A 23,234-nucleotide genomic window follows, 5' to 3' on the forward strand; every position below is an offset into this window, starting at 1 on the left:
CTATGATGGAACATACTGGGAAAGGTAAACTGCAATTCCATCACTTTGTTTTGGTTTTGCCCTGATTTTTCACAAATGCTACATAGCTATTTGAAGTTTTTCTGTTACAAATAGGCTTTTGGGGAAAAGTCATGGTGAGGGGGACTAGATTTACTTCCGGTTTGATGGTTTAAATCAAAGTATTTTTGAAGGTTCAAAACTCCCTTACCCAAGAATCAGTCCCTGGAGGGAAGTATAAGACAGTAATGTCTTACAAGTACGGGGAAAGAAACTACAATGATACTGGATTAATCTGGTTGACTAGTCTCATTTTTCTTCAACCTTCTACTTGGGAAATGTGAGCTGTATCTTCACAAATTGCTCAAAACCTAAATAAACACAGTACAGGAGTACTGTTTGCTTCAAACACAAAACAATTCTTATATTAATAAGCAGTTATTCATTACTAGAGAAAATGGCATCAGACTACATGGAGAGGTAAGACTGCTGTGAGTCCTGCTGCATGTGTGAAAATTGACTTGCTTCATTTTACAGAGGACTTAAGGAGCTGGAATTAGACACACCTTCCATTGAGAAACGCTTTGCCTACAGTTTCCTTCAGCAGCTTATAAGATATGTGGATGAAGCCCATCAGTACATTCTGGAGTTTGGTACAGTACTCCTTATGCATTTTCTTAAGAATTAGTAACGAAGATGTTTAATATTATCAAAAAAACTAGAAAATTTTAAAAAAATGACACATTCTTGGACTAGGAATTTTCCCTCTAGTTTCCTATAGTTGATGAAGATGATGAATTTTAGAAAGTTATGTAGTTCATACTCATTCCAATATCCCATACTCATTTGTCAGATGAAGTGTTCAGCTGAAATGTATAATGACTTTAATTCTTTGAAAAAGAAAGCAACCTGCCCCCTTGTATTTATGCACAAATTGTTTTTCTCTCACATGTGCACATTAAGATTTACTATTCACATGCAATCTCTTTTTCACAGAGACATTCATGTCTCTCAGTGGATCACTAAAAAAAGATAATAAATGATAATATAAAAATTATATATATATATATAAGGATAAATAGTCTGGGAGCTGTACCAGATTACGTCTGTGAAGAGTATTTTATTTTTATAGTAATGAGGGAAGTGAAGCAATTTTAATTTCTGTTGGGTAGTTCTAACCATTAATTCTGTTCTTCAGACAAAGCCCACAAATAAGTAGTAAAAATTTGGTAATTGTGTTTCTCCTGGGAACAACTGGAGAAAGGTGTTGCATTAGAATCTGAATTCAGGCTTCCAAATTGTCACCAATAACTAGAAAAACACAAACATAGGACCAGATTTTCATCTCAGAAAAATATCCATATCTCTTTGGACTATGACATGTCTACACTTTTATGAAGATCTGAACAATTGTTCTTTACACGTTTTAATTGCTGTAGCTTTTCTCATGAGGTAGTCATAAAATGCCACTTTAACTAGTGTGTGTCCTGTTTGTGGTGTCTTAAATCTACATCTAAAGACAACCAGTATTTGTTTTTAGTGTACGCTTTCTAAGAAAAACACAGAGAGCAGTCTGTAATTAGAATATAGGACAGTGAGCTTAATTTTCTTCTCTCTGCAGATGGTGGCAGCAGAGGCAAAGGAGAGCACTTCCCATATGAACAAGAAATCAAGTTTTTTGCAAAAGTACAGTATACCTTTGCTTATTCTTTGTCAACATAGTAAGTAGTTGAAATGAGAAAGTATCTGTTAGTGAACATGATTATTGTTGTTATAGTTGCAGTTTTCTATGTTAATGATTTTATTAATTAAAAACAGTAATAATAACAATAGCTTGAAAATACTGTAGGGTGAAGTATAGATGTGAAAGAATTACGGGACTATATTCTTACTCTGATTATTTCCTTGCTCCATGAAATGCAACTACTCATACGATGTTATTCATAACCTCCCTACATTTTTTTTTTTTACTGGTTTAGTCTAATTCTGAAGATTTTTCGCTTTTACAATCCTCAGGCAGATAAATATGAGCAGTAGTTCCTGGAATTAACACAGCTATGTATCTGTCAGTGTCACATTCCTTATTTCTTTCCTTGTTTTAAAACTGTGCTGATGTCTCTCTTTGTCATGGAATCACAGAATGGCTGAGGTTGGAAGGGCACTCAGGAGGTCATCTAGTCCAACTTCACTGCTCCAGCAGAGTCACCTAGAGCAGGTTGCCCAGGACAATGCCTGGATGGCCTTTGAATTTCTCCAAGGGTGGAGACTCTGCAATCTCTCTGGGCAACCTGTGCCAGCGCTCAGTCACCCTCACATGAGAAGTGTTTCCTGATGGCCAGAGGGAACCTACTGTGTTTCCATTTGTGTGCATTGCCTCTGGTCCTGTCACAGGGCACAGCTGAAAAGAGCCTGGCTCCATCTTCTTTATGTCCCCCTGCAGATATTTATACGCATTTGTGAGATTGTCCCTGAGCCTTCTCTTCTCCAGGCTAAAGACTCCCAGCTCCCTCCCTCTCTCCTCATTTGAAAGGTCTTTTAGCTCCTTCATCAATTTTGTGGCCCTTCACTGGACTTCCTCTCCAGTATGTCCATGTTTCCCTTGTACTGGGGAGCCCAGAACCAGACACAGCACTGTAGATGTGGCCTCACCAGTGCTGTGTAGAGAGGAAGCATAACCTCCCTGGACCTGCCGACAACACTCTGTCTAATGCAACCAGGATGCTGCTGGCTGCCTTTGCATAAGGGTGCAGTGTTGGCTCATGGTCATTTTGCTGTCCACTGAGACCCCTTGGTCCGTCTCTGCAAACCCGCTTTCCGGCTGGTCAGCCCTTAGTGTGTACTGGTACCTGGGGTTATTCCTGCCCAGGTGCAGGACTTGGCACTTTCCCTTGCTGAAAGTCACAAGATTCCCATCAGCCCAATTCTCCTTTTTGCGTCAAGAAGGTTTTACGCATTATAAATTAAGAAAATCTGCTTACGACTTTCGCACGTAAAAGCTTGTGCGGTGTTTGGATATTCAAAGTGCCTTTTGAAATCATTGGTGAATAAGCAAAGGCAGCTGTTAGCAGTATTTTCTAACCCTGATATCCTTGCAGTAGATTGTGATCTCAATACCTTAAAGTACTTCCTTGTGGTACTATTTGCCAAGTTTAGTGATGCAGAAGCTAGCATTCCACCTTTTTCTGAACCATGATCCAAAAAGGAAGCAATTTCAGATTTTCTTATTGGCTGTTTATTTTGGGTCTCCTCCTGGCTGACACCTGCAGTGGGCACTGAGTAATGGTCACCACATGAAGCAAACAGGAAAGCTTCTGTGGACAAGCCCTTGATGAGTGAGATGCTATGGGAGCTTTATTTGATAGCATCTGGAGTTAAGTGCCGTTAGTGCGCTGACAGTTGTAGGTGAATTTTTTCATGCCTACATTAAAAGGCATGAACAGCAATAATTGTGTCTGGGTATATGGTACTGGAAAAATCTTAAATTGTGAGATAAAATGAAATTACGCTTTCTGCTTTGTACCTGTCCCAAAAAATCCACAGATAAGTCCCAGAGATAATGTAAAATTTTTTTCTTCTGCTTTTCCAGATGACATTTTAAGTGGCTTGAATACTAAATCAATTGAAAGAGGAATAGTCATTAAAGGAAAAATACACAGAGATTTTAAAACAGAAAAGACATTTGAAGTCTCCTGTCTGAAGATGTGACTTACAAAGAGTAACACAGAACATACTAAAGCAAGCCCTGAGATAACCGCTTCTTTCTGATATAATTTCAGGTTGTGCTCCCTTTGATTGATCAGTATTTTAAAAATCATCGCCTGTATTTCTTATCTGCAGCAAGTAGGCCTCTCAGCAGTGGAGGTCATGCCTCTAATAAAGAGAAAGAAATGGTGACAAGGTAAAACTTAAAATAATATTAATGTTTATGCATATGTGTGTTTGTCTTTAAACAGCAGCAGGTGATTGTGGGAAAGTGAGAAGTGGGAGGCAGAGAAATATTTTTATGAACACTCAAACTTTTTTCACTTTGTTTTCCTGTTAGGAAAATTCATTGTATGAAATGAAGAGAGTACAGAGTTATGACTATATGCTGTTTTAAAGGTAGTGGTGATGATTTTAGCATGCAGGGAACTTAGCATTATGTGCAGTGATACATAGTTGCACGGTCTGTGGCACAGGCTATACAATTGCATATCAGTTTTCACTGTTAGAAATAGGTTTATATGAAATCATTACTCTTGCAAAATTCTGTGGTAGATTTAAAAGCCAAACTTATTAACTGTGTTTCAGTAAGTATCATTATTACTGTTCACCATAAAAACTGACACTGAGAAAGTTGCATTCTTTCTGCTCTTTAGTTTTCTAAATAATAAGAACAAGTAGTCACATGACAGAAATATCCACTTGATCCTTTCTCTGAAGTTACCCGTTTTTTAGATCATTGCTCTAAGATATGTTTTCCCGTTTAGTAAGGTGGGCTACAAGCTTCGCACAGGACCTACTGCATACCTGTAATGTACAGGTATCATGGTTGCCTTCTTGGCTGTTACTGGGTACTGAACCACGCAAAACTGAATTGCTGTTCTTTGAGGCTGACAGCCAATTCATGGTCATACAGACGGGCGGGGTTTGCAAGATTGTGTGAATACTGAGTGAAGTTTCTAGCAACAATACTAAGAATAAAGAAGTGACGGCTGTCTTGACCCTGTGTCATCTCATGGACTAATTTGATCTGGCAACTTGGCTGAATGGCATTCTTCAAAGAATTAAAAAACTTTGTCAAAATGTGTGCATTTAGATAAGTTTCCACTCTGTGAGCTGCTGTTTTTCTGTGTGTAATGTCCTGGATATCAATATTTTCACAGTTGTTAAGTCAGGGCAGTAAACCCTGTACTTCTGGAATATGTCAAACATGGATATATCGGCACACATGCTGCGTAGATTCAGGACTTCCGCACATATGCTGTCTAGCTGAGGGGCATTCCCGAATGTGTAGCCCAGCAGAAGGATCAGAGCTGCTGCCATACTTAACTGAGTTACCTGCCGTCCAGAAGTGTCAGCCAAAGAGAAAACGACAGATGCAAAGAAGCCTTGGATGAATGATAGCTATAACCAGTGCTATTGCGCAGTTTATTTCTTAATTATCAAGATGCAAAGATTATAGAAACTACATTGTGTGATCCATTTCCTGAAGGGTAGTTTTGGGCCATTTTAATGGATACCCAGCATTTTTTTGCACTGTGTTTTTTTTTTTTCCCCCTACGATGTTGTAGGGAGTTTGCCAAAGCTGAATTTTGGATTTTCTGTGGAGTTTTCCCTTTAGATTTGTTTGAGTGCAACTCATACATAGGCTTTTCTTCAAGCTCAGAGCAGTTCCTGGCTGCTTTCTTTTTTCCAGTGAAGATAAGCTCGCATTCATTAAGCTATGATAGAGTATAATTTTAGTATTTGGGTTTTGATAACGCAGTGCCATTGTTAACAAGTGCAATAACCATTCTGTGTTCAGCAAATACATTAAATCCAGAACTATTTTTCAGGCAAATACAGGTCAGACCTCTTCCTGAAATACGGTGGCATTATATTCGATCTTATTTGCAACAAGTGTCATCAGGATTGGGCTTTTTGCATTTCTCATCCATTAGACTATCTTACAAGTCCTTGTACTAGTGCAGTTGTATAAAATTAATTCTGTACATCAATCTAAGTACGGGCCATTTGGACATTTTTTTTTATTTGTTTATTTAAGATAAACTAATTACACTGGAGATAATAGGTTTAGTCAGACTTAGTGAACATATAACATCTGCTGAATGCTGCAGTCAGTTGAGTAATGTTTATATGTTAGAAAATAAGATAGATTGTGAGCTATTTAATGTCTTTGTTAGAATGGACACAAGATTTATATGATGCTAACATGCTTTTGTATAGCTTTTCCTGTTGGACTGGGTGAACCAGGATCTTCATAAAAGAATGTGTAGTATATGTCTGCTTCATGGAATAAAAAGTGAACAAAGATCCCTGAACATGCACCACCCAGACTCATTTCTATAACAGAGCAGTTGCTGTTGCTATAGTGGATCACTGTGCATTGGCTAATTAGCTGGAGTCAACACCACATTAACCTGGCTGCTCTGATTCTGGACATACATGTTTCCATTTGGCACTATGCTCTTGTCTGTCAATGGAACAACATGTTCAGATCTCATCCATAAACTGTGCAGATATGCTTATGGTGTCTTTTCTTTTAAATCAGAGGTTGATAACTAGCCTGTGTGCCTAATAATTAAATAGCTTAGTAAAATGGCATGATATTGTTCATGTCATTTATAGCACATGAGGGATTTTGCAGCATAAAAAATAACACCAAAATTGATGTTGCTTTTGGAGAAAATTCGCAGACTGAACTGGATCATGAAGATTGATCTAAGCTCTCCTAAATCTGGAGGCCAGGTCATTTTGGCTATGGCAGTGTGCTCCTGCTTCTGTGAATTTACACAAAACTTCATTCTTCGTTGTTCTCAGCGGGGCACTGCTCATCAGCACAGGAAGTAGTTCAAACACGTGAAATGAAACCATTGATCATATCCATTTTTGTTGGCTTTTAACCATGTAAGAGGCTATTTCTCATCTTAAGTGTGTTTAAAAAGCAATGTATTTGAAAAGAAGTTCTCACTGTGTTCAAGATGACAGGATCCAAATTGGGCTAGTTAAACATTTTCCATCAAACACTTCAATTAATCTGATTTCCTTACCTTTTGTTTTCATGTTGTCAGTGGTATCCTGAATAGCACACTGACCACATTTTACTTCTTAAAGCTTTGATGGTTATTTCCTTGTGGGTTATCATGTAGGACGCTTTTATATTAATTAGCTTTGCTTTCAATTTTTTTTTTGTTTCTTTAATTATAATATGTGCTTATTTAACCATGTTTGTTGAGGATATGCACTTAAAAACTCTTTCTTTAGTACTCTGTCCCACATTCTGCTCAGATAATTGATTCTTTCTGCGTGACATCATGTTGCTTTTCCTGCTCATGTATCAGCTGTTATTTTTTCTTTCTTCTCCCCCCCCTTATTTTTTTCCTTTTCCCTTCTCTTTTATTTTTCTTTTGTCTTCAGCCTGTTCTGCAAACTTGGAGTTCTTGTCAGGCATAGGATTTCACTGTTTGGTAAGGAGACCCTTGACAAATACTAGCATGGCCATCACTTGGTTTTCTTTGCCATTTTTGCATTGTGTTACATGCTGCTTTGTTGCATGCTGCATGGCTGCATGGCTGGAGTGCATGATCTTCACAGACCACTAATTGTTTAGGCTGGTAGATCACAGATTTTATTAGATGGAATAAAAAGCTTTCGTAGTTATCAGTTTGGGGTTTTTTGTTTACTTTTCTGTGTGTCTTAACTAATATCTGGATTTCATTATCCTACTGAAGAATTTTGCTGAGTTAATTATAATTACTAATTTGTTATTTTATTCTAAATCATTTTGGAATAACAGAGCATCAGAACTTCACATTTGTGTTGGAAAGCCATTAAGGAAATTTTGTAGTGGGCTGAAATGCTTAGTTATGTTCTGTGGAATTCTTACATATTCCCAGATGTGCTTGACTCCACATACGCATGTGTACTATCTTTCTGGTATTATGTGAATCTAGCAGGAGCTTGGTGTTTGTCTTATGCCATGTGAAAATCACTTAATTGAAGTTAATTTGCAGTCTGTATCAAATGTATATATTATACGCAATGTGTGGCAAAGTCATTTACTCTGCAATTTTTTCTTATGCCATGATGATAGGGTAGTTGGAATAGTACATCCTATGCATATATGGCTTCTGTGATGGATGCATTGTAAACTCCAGCATCCATGAACATACCTAATAGGGTAATTGTCTAGCGAATTATAATTTGATTATAATAACATGCATCTAACTCAATTCCTACATATTTTATTTAGTTTGAAGGGAAGGAACTCGCTGCAGCAGTGTGGTGTTTAAAAAGCTTACACACCATTATGAAACCCATTAAACTGAGAAGAAAGATCAGAAGTTATTTTGGGGTATTGCTTTTAAATATATTTTGGGATGAGCTGAGTGGATTTGCCTGTAAAGCCAAAAGATCGTAGGAGGAATGGAGGTGTTTCTGCAGCTGTGTGGCATTGTTGCAGCTTTTTCTGAAGGGTGGAGTATGTCACAAACGTACACATAAGCTCTGGTTTATACCCTAGGTTGTTTCTTCAAAGAATGAAGTAGCTCAGGTATACTATTAAAATTCTGCACATATTTTTGTTATTGTGTGAATTGTTTTTCTGACTTTTTTACTAAAATTAGCAACAGCTGAAGTTAAAAGTCTAAGTCAACATAACTTCAGTACTAATGACAAGATCTTTTCTGTTCCACATCTCAGCTTGTTTGTTTCCTGTTGTTTGGCTGGATTCAAGTGGTAGAAGGAGATAAGTCAGGTGGGATGAGATGAGTATTCACTATGGCTACAGTTTGTTTTTTTAACTCTTTTCCTAGTGTGCAGTAACTTACAGAACACAAAATCTTTATGCCAAAACAGAAGTGTACTGTAGTTTTTCTGTGAGTTATGACAAGGTCACCATAAGACTCTAGAGCATGGTTGTTTACTGTGGAGCTACTAACTCAAGTCAAAGTCAGTGTACAACTTGCCTTACCTTGATGGTGAATTACATCATGCTAGAAAACCTGATCAAAAGAATTGCACTTACTCCAGCAAAGACAAGGCCTATGCAGAAGAGGGGAAAATGCTCGTGAGGACAGCCTCTGAGCACAGCTGGGGCCTAGAAAGTTGCATTTTGGAGGCATCTTGAATGAGCAAGAGTTGGTCGATAGTAACTTTTATGGATAGTGGGGAGTTTGCTATAACAAAATGCTATATAGTTTTGCTATACAGGTGTTTTATATTACTGTGAATTTGAATGGCACTTCTGAAGATACAGCTCCATGTGTGCAAGTCATTAGTAAAAGTCATGTAGCTTAAGCTGTATATAGAAGTCTTGGTAAAATGGGAAATTAAGAGTTCAAGTCTTCCAGAGTGAAATTAAACAGTTAATCACTGTTGATATCTAAGAATGTCACTGAGATTATGGAATTGTAATTCAGCATGGAATTATTATTTTTTACACTGCAAAAGTATATTTTGGTCCCAATAATTTACTGTTTGAGAGCTGTAGCTGTGCATCAGTAAGACTGTATTTATTTACTTTCATTATTATTAGTGGGCTGAATTAGAAAGTTTTTAGAAAATAATTTTGCTGAACTGAGCATTTGAATTTATATTTTCTCAATTTAAAAGACAAATTTATATGACTAGTTTGAGTCACTCTTTATATTGTTTAAATGTGCAGTAAGGCATTCTTTTTATACAAGTATATAAGTATTTTTTTCAAAAAAATCTTTGTATCAGTAATACAGACCCATGTAATCTGAAACAAAAATTAGCTGGGTAAGACATCAGCTAAAACAGGCCTGGTTTTGCTCACACTTTTTTTGGAACTTAGAGTAATTAGTCAGAGGAGTTCCTAAAAAGAAACAGAAGGCTTTCTCTGCCTAATGACATCCTGAATTTATGTGTCCTTCCAGTGAGGCCTCCTGGAATCAATAACCACAGCACTTTCACGATACAGCAACAGTGCTTCCCTCCTAATATAATAATACAGCTTTCTAAAATATGTAGGACTGCATCTGAGATTATTAAACTCAGTTGCGCAGTTCATGGGATCAGCTGCATTTGTAGTATATGCTGAATGGTGATCCAACCATCAAGCTAGTATTTATACTAGCTCCCAGGATACGTTTAGCCTTAATACCTCTTAAACCCATGTGGCTTATTATTTGCATATGTCCAGTGTCTTTGAGTTGTGTGAAGAGTAGCTTTAAGGAACAGCTCTTATTTCAGTTTTTATCGTATTGAATTGTACTTGTCACCTGCTCCCCTTTCATGAGGTAAGGGAATTTTGTATACTGCACGTTCTTTTCTACGTCAGAGTGTTTTGTATTTAACTTTCAGGCTTCTGAAAATCAAGAACATTTCTAATTAATAAAAAAGGAATATTTTTAATTTAATGAAGGTACATATATACACTTTGAAATATTGGCAATAGTAATAAAGCTAGTTTCATTAGAAAATCACTCATTTTAGATTTCATAACTGAGTTTTAAAAAAGATGGCCTTCTGAAATTGACTTCTGACCTCAGGTTGGAACCAAACTGATTCTTGAAACATTTATTTTAAAAGGATTTTTTTTGAGTTTTAACTACGGCATTTTAAGGTAAAATATTAAACAGTGCTATTTTTTGTGGGTTTTTGTTTTAGAAACACAGTGAAAACAACTAAATTCATGACACTGAACAGAAGCAAGACACAGAATTTCCACTGAACCTAGACCTGTCTTTCATAGCAACTTGCATTTTCTAAGATTCTGTAACAAATCCCGCTGGAAGGATACATTCCAGAAAAGAAATTTCATGATAATTTTGAAAGTCTGTTTTTAGTGTTACATGGATAAAGCTGGCCAAACTCCAGTATGTCAGTTAGTTTAGATTGAAGGAGGCTGCATTTATCATGGTCATGGAATTCTGCTCTGACATCCCAGGCTGTGGAACCAACTACCTACAGTGTCTGCTACACGGATACGCCTAAAGCTTGTCTGGTTTTCAGACTGACTAGATGAATTTCTGAACCTTACATCTGGCTGCAGCATATGAAGTACCTGATTGCTCATAAATGTATGGCTCTTGAAATGTGTCTGCATGGTATATATAGATTGCCAGTATAAATTTCCAGGTAATTGGAGTGAGCCTCTCTATACTGCGCTGTCGCATGCAGCATATACACACTTGCACGACGAATGTGAAGATACTGTTTCATGACAGTCTAATCCACAGTATAAATCCGGGTTGCTCTGAGTACTGCCCTCCATCCCTGCTGTCATTAGCACAGTTCTGCACTCTCTTCATCAGCACTGGCATTCATATCACCAGAGCAGTAAAATAGTAAGGGAAAAAAATAGGAGCTGACAAAAAACTTAATCTTTTGGAGTGTTTTTTTTTGGTAGGATTCTTTTAGGCCATGTTAACTTTCTTATCTGCTCGCTATATCATTGCATGACCACCAACGCTGGTGCAGAGAGGGTGGGGCTGCCTGGCTACAGGCAGCTGGGGAAGCTGTGGTTCAGGTTTATTTAATCTACTGTGGTTGAACACCACAACAATACCTGCTCTTCTGATAGCACAAGACAACATTCTCCGCTGCAATAAACCTCCTGCTCTTTCCTTGGAATTTAGCTTTTTAAATCTCTATTTCATTGAAACAGTTACCAATTTTAGTTGTATATTTGCCTATATTTTCAAGTGAAATAACCACCCCTGAGAAAGTATAGTACACTGTATGCAGATGACAGTATTTTCAGAAATCTATCCTATCTTAAACATTCAGTTTGTTTCTTCTTTTTTTTTAATTGAGAAACTTTAAATATATACAGAAACAAGAAAAGGTATTTTTCATTTTGCAGAGATTTATATTTATTTTTAAAAAATAAATACATTAAATAAGCTGTGGGTAAAATTTCTGTAGCCTAAATCTGTCCTGCATTGAAAAAGAACTTAAGAGATGGCTTGTACACAGCAACATCTTGGGATGTACATATGTATGCCAGGCATGTTGTGTGTAAGTTCTCTTTTTACATACGTGAGTGTGAAAAAAAAATTGATTATGGGAGATGCATATCATGTCAGAGATTTTTACTCATGTGGGCCACACCTGATCCCGCTATAAATGGCTGCAGCCTGTTGGTAACACCAGGGAGCTAACCTTTTTGATGACATTTTATATAAATTTTCTCTTCCTGCAATAGCAGCTTGTGAAAGTTAACAGCTTTTACATTACTGAAAGGGGGAAGATAAATGTTCAGATAAACTTGAATCAATTAAAACAAAGTTTGTAGAACTTAAATGAAAATCAGACAATACACTGCAGCTCTAATTAACCCCACATTTAAGTGCTTCCAGATTGACTGCCTCGGCTATTTGATGAGAGATGCTATACTGCCTCGAGTTACCGCATTTGTGTAAACAAGGTTAAGACAACAAACTGCATGTTTTTTAACTTGAATGTTAAAATTACGCAGAAGTTCAGTTGCTCTTCTGCTATGTCATTTACTCTTTCATTAAAACCAGAGATACAGTTCGCAGAGTGTAGGTATGCTATACAGTATGCTCAGCTTAATTGGTGGATAATTTTCCTCCCTGTTTAGGAAATGATGCAACATCAATAGTCAACTGTCTTCACATACTGGGCCAGACCTTGGATGCGAGGTAATACTCAATATATTTTCTAAAGTATGAAGAAAATCACTTAAGAAAATAATGTGCAGTCAGATTTGGGCTACCTGTTTCAAAGCTCAAGAAGTTATAGTACTGAAAAGAATTCCCATTGCAAAGTAGGTTAATTACTAGTTAATTACTAGGGGTTGGCAGAACTGTTTTTGTAGGTTACACATTCAACTACGCTTCGGTTCAGTGGTGTCCATGAACTGCTGGCTGTTAATTCATCTTGTTTTCATCATGGCAGTGTCCCAAAAACACAATAACATTAGAACTACTTTATTCCTTTGCTTACACTTTAATAAAAAAAAATATGAGTTAAATGCATGTGGAATGCAGTAAATCTATCTCATAGAGTGTCTTCATTGCAAAGTTATTTCAGGTTCTAATTTGAATATCAACAAAAAAACCCCCTTTACATCAAATTCAGTAGTACTTTTAAGGTAAATTGAGCTGCATGAGCTGTTGCGAGAGTCACTGAGACAGTCTTGAAATACTGGAGGGTCATGTGTTGCTTTTCATTAACTGTACAGTCAACTGTCTGTGCTGATGTTGATTTTTAGATCTTTGCAGTTGTGAAACAAAGCATGACAGTTTAAGTACCTCCATGGTAATTTAAAATAACTTTGTTCACTTTGCTTTTACTCTCAAAGAATTGACTGGATTATGTGCAGATAGCTCTTCTTCTCAGTATCTTTGCAGTGGCTTAAATGACCAAATTTTACTTTCTATTTGGCATGGGGTAGAGTCATGATCATTGTCAATTTGTATGGCTCAGCTGTTGTGTGGTAATCCTTTAGCTTGCAATATCCTGGTATTTTTTGTCGTAAACTGCCCATTGTCTGTGCAATCATACAGATGGAATACAGATACAGTTGGTGGTCACTAATTCAGATCTTGGTAGAGATGTAAAAATAGTTCCAGACAGGGATTAAGGGATTCATGGAGATTACATGAAAGTTTGGAAATATTGCCATTGAAACTGTGTATATTCACTCTGTAAAACAAACGAAAACCCAAGCTGGACTGTTATTCAATTTACAGAAGTATTTCACCTGAATTTATTTCACGCATGCCTAAATGTATACTTTCCTTAAACAAAGGGTCTCTGTAATTTAGCTAGTTAAGTAAAGTAAGAATTCTGCTGGATGATATAATTACATAACGGATTATGGTGTTATAGTTATGTAATCAATGCATTTATTTAGTTAATTTTAAGCAGAGTTGATTGAATTTACTTATTCCTTGCTGATGCCCTTATTCTGGAGGCAGAAATGTGACTGTAATGGTTGGGAAGACTTTCTGAGTTCTGGCTTGAGATAATTCTTCTATTCGTAGAGACGTAAATTACAGACTTACTCTTTTTTGTTAGGTGTTTTTTTTTCCCTCTGAAGGCAAGTGAATCACTTAATTTATACATTTAAAAGGACTTTATTTTTCTCAGTGGGAAACCAGGTGAAGTATCTTTGTGTTCTGCAGGATACCTATGAAACATTTTTTTCAATAGGTTGTTCTGCTAGGAGAAGATTTTACAACATGAAAAGATGAAAGATTTTTCTTCTGATCTTTACTATCTACTTCCTATAAACCAAGACTAGGCTTTATTCCATGCTTGTCTAATAGGATATTCTTTTTCATTCTCATTGCATGCTATATACAGGACTGTGATGAAAACTGGTCTGGAATCTGTTAAGATGGCATTGAGAGCATTTTTGGACAATGCTGCTGAGGATCTGGAGAAAACAATGGAAAATCTTAAGCAAGGCCAGTTTACACACAGCAGAAACCAGCCAAAGGGAGTTACACAAATCATTAATTATACCACAGTTGCTCTCCTGCCAGTGCTATCTTCTTTATTTGAGCATATTGGACAGCACCAGTTTGGGGAAGATTTGATATGTATGTATTATTTAGACTTGCTGTGCCACTAAAATGTCATAATGTCATGTAATAAGCATTACTTAGACTTTCAGTTCTATTAGAGAAGGACAAATCTTATGTCATTTTGACAAAATTCTCATTGATTTAATCAAACATTTGCTGTAAGTGACCTAGAACAGATGCAGGTTTTAGTGCACTTTGTGTAAATATTAAAGATGTGGCTGTGATTAGACAGTCAGAAGGCTTGATTTTGTTTATAACTTTACCATAGATTTACTGTGACTTTCTTCTTGTGTGAAAAGTTACTTTGTATAATAATTTGTCTTTGCTCTGTCTATAAATGAGGTTATACTACAAGACTGATGTTATTCTGTCCTACATGAACACTGACTCAGTTTCAGTTAGCAGGGAATTTGGGTGGGTGCATCGTAGATCCTAAGGAAAAGTGGAAGGAGCTCCTGAAGAATGCAGGTGACAGAGAAGGGAATATATATGAGACTCTGTGTATGAGGTTTCTGTAGAGAATTCTGATTATGGCAGATTCAGTGTCCTTTATTTTGACAAAACCAAGCTCTGCAAGATACAGTTTTGCAGTCTGCAACACAAAACTTTAATTTCATACATTTTAGATACTCCACAGGAATTCTGCTGTCCAGACTGCACTGAAGGAGTAAATTCTGCTCTGTATAGCTAACTCAGTTATGGAAATAACTGAGAGAAGAACCTAGAAGAAAAGAATTATAGAATTTTTTCTCTTTCTAGAATCTGGAAAAGTATTATTTAAAATAGCAGTGAGAGAACTGGTTTTGAAAATTTGGGTTTCTGTTGATGGATTTGGATGTGACGAGATGTAAACATCCACTTTTCTCATTAAAATATTTCTGTAAATTTCAGGAGTCTGTGACAGTATCCAGAAAAAGTCATTACTTTCAGAAAGTTAGTGCGCCAGTGAAATGTGTTTACTGTCTTAGCTGGTAACTTGATACTGAAGTAAGTGGAAGTTTTGAGTAAGAACTATGGCACTCAGTGGTCAGAAGACTTTTTGTGTTTAGAGAGTAATTTCTGTGGATTGCCTTTGATAGCTTGGTATTATTCAGTTACTGTCAAAAGAAATGTGTTTTAATTCTAAAGAAATGTATTGGAAATAAAAATTTCTTTATACCTATCATTTTCTTCTCTTTAGTGGAAGATGTTCAGGTCTCCTGTTACAGAATATTGGCCAGTTTATATGCTCTGGGAACCAGCAAGAGTATCTACGTAGAGCGGTAAGAAGAAAGAGTGTCTGTCTTTTTAATATTTGTGTTTATATTTAGCTTCATGAGTATGCAGTCCAGAGATGAATATAGGAAGAGATTCTTGTTGGAAAGATATCTTGAGAGAAAAAAGGTGCTCAGATGTTAAGTGGAATACAGCTGGGTTTATTATAATACACTTAAAATGTTGCATTATCTGTTTGTCAAAATATATTTCTTAATTAAAACAAAAATTATAAAGAAATCTGGGGAAAATAAAAATCTGGGGAACTGTAAAAATATGTCATTCAGCTCAGCTATTGTTATAGATCTTCCTTGTTTAATTGTGATGTATATTTCTTATTAATGTTAATTTAATTTAATTTGTCACTCATACAACACTACTTCTTTTCTAGCTCAATTATCCAGGGAAATGAGGCTTTATAATTGCTTTTTTTGTGCTTCTGTGTATCTGCTAACCTCTCTCCACGTTACATTTGGTCTGGGTAGACCATATTCCACCAAAAAATAGGTACCTGGATAATTCATTTCTTAAAACTGAATAGTTGCCCTATAGTGACTAGCACTGTGCAGAGGGAAGGCTACATTTCAGGTACTGGCAGCAGTAATCTAGGAAGTTCATATGTCTCTGCACTGTCTAGCAAATCAACCTGTGCATAGCTCCAGAGCAGCCCCATGACATACCTTGCTTACTTGGTGGCGGTAGCATAACAAACATTATGAAAAAAGGTGGGAACCAAAGTTTGTAAGTAACAAAATACACATCTGTGGAAAACCAGGTCTCAATTTCATAAGGAATATAAAATTAATTGGTTTTTTTAATTTGGTATCTGGCATATAAATGATGTGGGGATTGTAGTTAAGACAAAATATGTCAGTGTAAGTGATAATTCTTGTGTGTGGTTGTCTACAACCATTACTGCAAGTGAAAAGCACATAGCATGCTCTTTGTAGGTGTATGTGATGGATGGATGTTTTGCTTATGAAGACCTAATGAAAAGTAAAAACAGGAAGAAGCAGCAAACAGGATAATTAATAATGGGAATGAAGTTAGATTTAACAAAATCAAGTTTAATTCATTAGATCTAGAAAGAATACGAAGTTCCTAAAATGAGATAAACTGTAGACTGAAGATGAATGTTGTTAAATCACAAGATCAGTTTGGAGGCCTTTTTTTTTCACTTGGAAGTTCATGGGACTCCTCGGCTTCAGTCATCTGTGTGAGTTGACTTGACTTCAGCAGCTTTCTCACATACCTAATTCTGCTCTCATCAGCTGAATTGGAAATCAGAAAAAGTAGTTTTAAATGCCTGCTGAGGGACCCAAGTGAAGTGACAGGGGATCGCTTTTTCCGAGAGTCTGGCTTTTTACAATTTTGACACACTTATTTTGATTGTCAAATGCATGTTGTCATATGTTTGAAGAGATTAGAGCAATGTCTTTGTGCAAAACTTTCAGAGTTATTGATAGGTAGAAGCGATTTTCCAGTCTCTGAAGAACTTGACGTACATGCTAGACCAAGGTCTGATTATTACTATTTCTTGGAAAAAGGCAATTATATCACTCAAATGATAGTTGTATTTGGTCTCTTGGTCTACTCATCAGCTGTTCCTTAATAATAGAGATTATAAAGTCAGCAAAGCTGAGAGTAAAGTAAGAGAACGGAAGGCACTGTTATGATGACCTTGAGTTTTCCATGCACATTTCTCATCTGCTCTCAGCTATATAAGCCACCTTTGACATTTTATATCTTAACATTTCATTCATGTATTAGTGGAGAGGTACTGGACTTCAATTTCTATTACCTGTTCTTGTGCTGATGATCCTAATAATGTAGTGGCTTATCTCTTTGAGGTGAGCTCATCTTAGAATAAAAATAAGGCTGATATAGAACTATCCTGAGGTCTAGTCAGTCATCAAAGATGTGTATACTTAATGATGTTTGTTAATTCACAGGCAACGATCAGCACTAGGAGAATGCTTGGCCGCTTTCTCAGGTGCCTTTCCAGTGGCATTTTTGGAAACTCATTTGAACAAACATAATGTCTACTCAATTTACAATACCAAGAATGCAAGAGACAGAGCAGGTATTTTCAGAAACTCACATGATGGTTATGAAAATACAATTTAACTATAAATGCTGCTTGCCTTAATACATGTATTTTTGCGTGCATTTTGTAGTGCAAGGATTTTCTTGTAATCTCTTGGTTGTATTTCCTTCCTAAATCAATGGGCTAAGCCTGGTAGAATTGATTATTTCTAAAGATGCCGATATTTCCATTTTGAAATATCATTCTCAAAATACCACTTTGGAATCAGTTTATTGAAGGGACTTTGCACATTTTTAGTATCTCAGATATTGTGTATTTGATGATAAAATTATGTTTTCTAATCAGTAACTTTAGTTTCTCAGTTTTCGTATGCAATATTGGGTCCCTGAAACATACATACATGCGATGGAAGCAAAATGCCTTTGCCTGTAAGAAGTACATAGTGTACCCTCAGGAACTAAACACACTGCAGAGTAGTATGTAAATTGATTTTTCTTTGTGTGAAATATAAGACAGTACAGATAGTTTCCAGTAACAGTATGTATGTTTATTTTGCATATATCTTTTTGTACCATTCTGAAACTCTTGACGTTTCTTATGATAAAACATAGTTGTTGAGTAAGGTCCTATGTGCTACTTGTTCCTACGGTAAATAGAAGTTATAGTAGAACTGCACAAGCTCTACATATATACTGAATATGAGTTATATCACAGATATGTATAGATGACAGTGTCTAAGATGCCAGTTTATAATGGCATCCATTTTATAACTTCACCTTCATTTTAAAAAAGGGAGCATACCAGATTGATTCTTGAAAGAGCTGTAGTATCTTATCTTCAAAATATCAACAGCCATGCTTACTTACCATATATATTCTAGCTGTTATAATACATCTGGAAAGAAAATCAACTGGATTTGCATTGATTTTTAACAGAAATTTGAATTTATTTTCCAAAATTGCATTAAGCTTTAAGGAGACTCTGCGATGGCTGTGTAAAATGTATTTGGGTCTTAATAGGAGAAGAGACTGTTTTTGGAAAAAGACTAGCCTTAGGCTGTGTTGGTACCAACTAAAGTTTCAATGTATGGATATCTGTATATATGTTTGTATGTGTACATCAGGGTGTTAAACATTCAAGAGCTAATAGTTATGCTTACAGATAGATGTAGATGAAAGAAACTACTTCTGAAAATAAAGGCTGCTGCGATGCCTTTTCAGAGGAAGGAACTGATAATTCCAGTAACTTGAAAAGTAAATATTTACGATCAGAAATTCACCTTCAGAAGTCAATTTCTCAAAATCTGCGCTACTATTTGTGTCAGGCAATGACTTTTCTTCTTCTATTAACATTCCAGCTCTCATCTGATGTGTCATGGAGAGATGTTTCGTTGTATCAATTTGTTTCCTCCACTGCAAATCTTACGTTGGAAGAAATTCTGAAAATTAAGCTTTATTTTAAATACAGCAAACTGCGTCTGATTTCTCTGAATTCGCTCCATAATAATTACACCATTTAAGCTTCCATATAGGAATTATTTTTAGTACAGAAATTTTTATTATTGAAGCTTATATATGACCGGTTTATTGATCAATGGTATGAAAGTACCTGTTTTTTATGGTTGTATTTGTTTTTTTTCCCTTGAATCAGAAGGGCATAAATGTAAATAGAAAACAGAAATGGTACAGAACAGCAATTGAAAAGAATTATTTTACCTCTATGACTTAGTTTATTGATTTGGGGATTTTTTTTTTTTCATTAGTTCTCAATTTGCCTGCTAGTGTAGAAGAGGTTTGCTCAAATATTCCTTCCCTGGTGAAGCTAATGGAAGAAATTGTGGAACTGGCAGAGTCTGGTATTCGTTACACACAAATGCCACATATCATGGAAGTAATACTGCCTATGCTATGCAGTTACATGTCACACTGGTGGGAGCATGGGCCAGAAAACAACCCTGACAAGGCAGAAATGTGTTGCACAGCCTTGACATCAGAGCACATGAACACTCTGTTGGGTAACATATTGAAAATCATTTATAACAACCTTGGTATTGACGAAGGAGCCTGGATGAAGAGATTAGCAGGTAAGACATAAATAAATAAATAAATGCACAAACAAGCATGTGTGTATATATTCAGAATGTGTGTGTATGTATATATCCACACCCTGAATGACTCTGTATTTACCCTCTTACTCATACCTTATGAGTGAATAGAACACTCATATTTTTGTTTTTAAACAATGCAGATCGTGATGAACCAGAATTAAGAATAAAGAACAGTGTAAGCAGTATGTTTTAATCTCTTAAGAAGTAATATAAGAAGTACATTAGCCTATTTTTTTCCCCCCAGAATATGCACATATTCATTTTGCAGCATATTGAATTAAGTGACTATAGCTATTTAGCCCATTTTCATTAGACAGTAGCTTCCATTTGCAGACATTGCACAGTTCCTTGCTATTCTGTGTGAGTTCTGGATCCTTAAAATACTGTTTTGAAGCTGTATCTGTAACATACCTATTACAATGAGAAGAGGAAATGCATGTGTCATTTTAGTAATCTTTACATTAACTTCATTGTGTAACACCTTAAAATTCAAGCAATTCATTTCTCAATGTTACAGTCTGTCAGGAAAAGTCACTTCAGTGTTGTGAATTCAGTTTTCAATTAGGCTTTCTTAGGACTTTTCACTACTTACTGTAGTAGTAATTTCATTCATGATAGCAGTCTGGATTCCTAGTCTTTTGAGGATTAGTAATGTATTGCACTCTAAGGATAAGTAGTAACTGCCTAAAATTCTTTGTAATCTAATGGATATGTTACAAATGGTTTTGCACTAATGGGCCCAGATGAAGTGCTAATTTACATATTCATTTTTATGAGTAGATTTGCAAAAAGCTTCTGCTAACAAGTCTCAAATGGCTGGCTGATGGATGGTTGAATCAGTCTCATTTCTGTCTACACGCAAGCCTTGCAGTGTCCTTATGTGATAAGAAATACAGACAGGCTGTTTCAGTTGGTTTGCAAATAACTAGAGCATGCTTTCCAGTTGTGCTTCGCTTAAACTAAAAAGCAAGGTACAGAAGAGGAGCCAGTGTCTGGGAAAACTTGTGTGTGCACTATGTAGCTATACATGTACCCACCCATACATACCATTAGACAACTTCTACATTACTCAGTAAAATTATGCAGGCAAATACCAATGTATTGACAAAATGCCAGTAAATTCAAGTTTTATGATCTTGCAAGCTTAGTCAAGAGCTTGGAAGGCTCTGTCCTTGTAGTAACAAAGTGAATTGACTATGTAAAATCCTGACCACATTTAATTCTTCGCAAAACTTCTGCTGATTTCAATGAGGGCAGGATTTTACTCTGTAACCTAGAAATAAGACCTAAGAAAGAGGGGAAAGATACAAGTTTTTATTTATACTTTGTAGCCAGGTATGTATTATAATATTCGTTGCCTCAAATAGTGTTTTCCCAGCCCATCATAAGCAAAGCGAAGCCACAACTGTTAAAGACACACTTCCTGCCACTGATGGATAAGCTAAAGAAAAAAGCAGCAGTGGTTGTATCCGATGAAGAACATCTAAGAGCAGAAGGCAGAGGTGACATGTCGGAGGCTGAACTGCTCATCCTAGATGAGTTCACCACTTTGGCACGGGACCTCTATGCCTTCTACCCTTTGTTGATTAGATTTGTGGACTATAACAGGTATGTGGAGAGGAAGAGGTCAACGAATCCTGTAAAATCTTCCTGTTTGTTGATACCGTCTCTTATGCCTTGATATGCCTAGCACTGAATTAAAGTAGCTTTTACTCAGCTTGCCAGTCTTGAAGTTGCTTAGGCTGATGCTTTATGACTTTTAGGAGGAGCTGGGGTCTTTTTCAGCAGAAAACTGAAAAAAAAGGTGCAATCCAAATCTGTTGGATTAGACCTAGGATTAATGTATAAGGATTTTAAGGGTTTTGAATTAGGACATCAAAAAGCCACTGCTACCAGAAAGGATTAAAAGCATGCATGCTTGGTTTTGTTGGCTTGTAGCCTTGTAAAATGTTGAAGACTGATTTCAAAGCATAAAGCCAGTCAGGATCATCTGCATTTCCACCCTTTTACCAAATTTTAGGGCAAAATGGCTGAAAGAGCCCAACCCTGAGGCAGAAGAATTGTTCCGCATGGTGGCTGAGGTCTTCATTTACTGGTCAAAGTCTCATGTAAGTAATTACTGGTAATACTTGTTTTAATTGGGCTTCTTAGTAGGCAGGTCAATTATTTAGTGTTTGGGAAAACACATTTAATGACAGAAGTGAAACTGTGGATGGGAAGGTGTTAATGACTATCAGTTTTCTGACACTTGAAATGCCTGAGTAGCTAGAGGAGTGGGTTGTAGCGTAGTAACACTGATCGTAGATATTTTTTGTATAAATTCTGGTTTGTTTGTTGAGGGATTTGTTTGGGGTTTTTTTAATATATTAAGCTCATTGAGGTCTGTGTCCTTACCCTTTTTTTTTTTTTTATCAGTTATTTTCACCCACAAAGCCTTTTTTAACCAGGATGTATGGCTACTAAATTATTAGTAGTTGTCTCATTAAAGTCTGTTTTCCTAAATTGTACAATCTGTCTGCTTGAGCCTCTAGATACAATGACAATAAAAATCACGCGGAAAGGTCCTCAACACAAGTAGTGAAATGAGGGTTTCCTGGAGGAAGTGTGCAGCTCTGTTTACAGCCACTTAATTTGTGTTGCAGTGTAGATTTATATTTCTTTAATAAATTTAAAGGTGTATAATTCAATTATTAAGCCTAGGTCTGTAGCTGAATTGAATGAAGGAAAGTCAGTAAGTGTTCTAAGAGCAAGGAAGTAGCAAATGTATCTTACAAGTAATTCTCCAAATAAAATAATTTTTTTCGTAGATGATACTGTTTCATTTCTCATAAATTTCACCAGTTAAGGATTTCTCATTAATTCCACTTCTACAAAATTTACCCTTGGTTCTCAAAGCTGAATCCTCTTGTTCATATGCAAGAATGAAGGGATCTGCATTAAGAGCAAATCAGGCACCATCACTGATAGTGCTTAAATAAAAATAAAACATGATTAATGTGTATACTGGAACAAAAAGAAGAGAAAAACCACAAGAGAGTAAATGGACTGTTGTCTATGCTAAATTTCTTTTCTGCCAGAACTTCAATTTTCTGAAGTCTGGGAAACAAGATGCCTTATTATTTGTGTACTTACGCCTGATTTTGACTGTAAGATCCATTATAAACATCGCAGTGCACAGAAGATAGATGCTGGATCATCAGATTATTTGTGTATTCAGAAGTTCAGTCTTATTTAAAGTTTCTTATGTATCTGAATATAGTCGGATTTATAATGGAAAAAAAGGTGGAACGGATTATTTACTAGTAAGGGAAAACACAGACAATATTTTAGATTGAATTACAGGAACAATGACATTTTTATCATAGTTGTTTCATAGCCAGAGAAACATTTATTTTTCTCTAACGTAATAAAAACACCAAAAAACACAACCCGCTGAGCTGTGTCATGTAAACAAAGGTGGAATTCAAGGTCATTGTTGATCAACCATTATTTTTTTCTGTCCTCTTCTTGTGGATTTTACAAATTTCCAGTTAATTTATATTTAAGGTTTGGTTAGATAGATATACATCATAAGTGCATCTAACTGAGATCTTCTCTGTAT

At 36.1% G+C, this 23,234-nt stretch overlaps 1 protein-coding gene across 9 annotated transcripts in view; it reads left to right on the forward strand.

Moving 5' to 3' along the window:
- Positions 1-23,234, forward strand: part of RYR2 (ryanodine receptor 2) — a 449,014-nt gene that overhangs the window by 344,356 nt on the left and 81,424 nt on the right. For all 9 annotated transcript variants that reach the window (XM_075412466.1, XM_075412469.1, XM_075412474.1 and 6 more), the window contains 11 exons: positions 535-650; positions 1,619-1,683; positions 3,774-3,895; positions 7,117-7,166; positions 12,272-12,332; positions 14,002-14,240; positions 15,406-15,487; positions 17,432-17,562; positions 19,289-19,609; positions 21,001-21,241; positions 21,654-21,741. In XM_075412466.1, the coding sequence (XP_075268581.1) occupies positions 535-650; positions 1,619-1,683; positions 3,774-3,895; positions 7,117-7,166; positions 12,272-12,332; positions 14,002-14,240; positions 15,406-15,487; positions 17,432-17,562; positions 19,289-19,609; positions 21,001-21,241; positions 21,654-21,741 (1,516 nt within the window). The remainder of the gene's footprint in view (positions 1-534; positions 651-1,618; positions 1,684-3,773; positions 3,896-7,116; positions 7,167-12,271; positions 12,333-14,001; positions 14,241-15,405; positions 15,488-17,431; positions 17,563-19,288; positions 19,610-21,000; positions 21,242-21,653; positions 21,742-23,234) is intronic.

Source organism: Opisthocomus hoazin, chromosome 2 (assembly GCF_030867145.1).
Source record: "Opisthocomus hoazin isolate bOpiHoa1 chromosome 2, bOpiHoa1.hap1, whole genome shotgun sequence".
Taxonomy (NCBI): Eukaryota; Metazoa; Chordata; class Aves; order Opisthocomiformes; family Opisthocomidae; genus Opisthocomus; species Opisthocomus hoazin.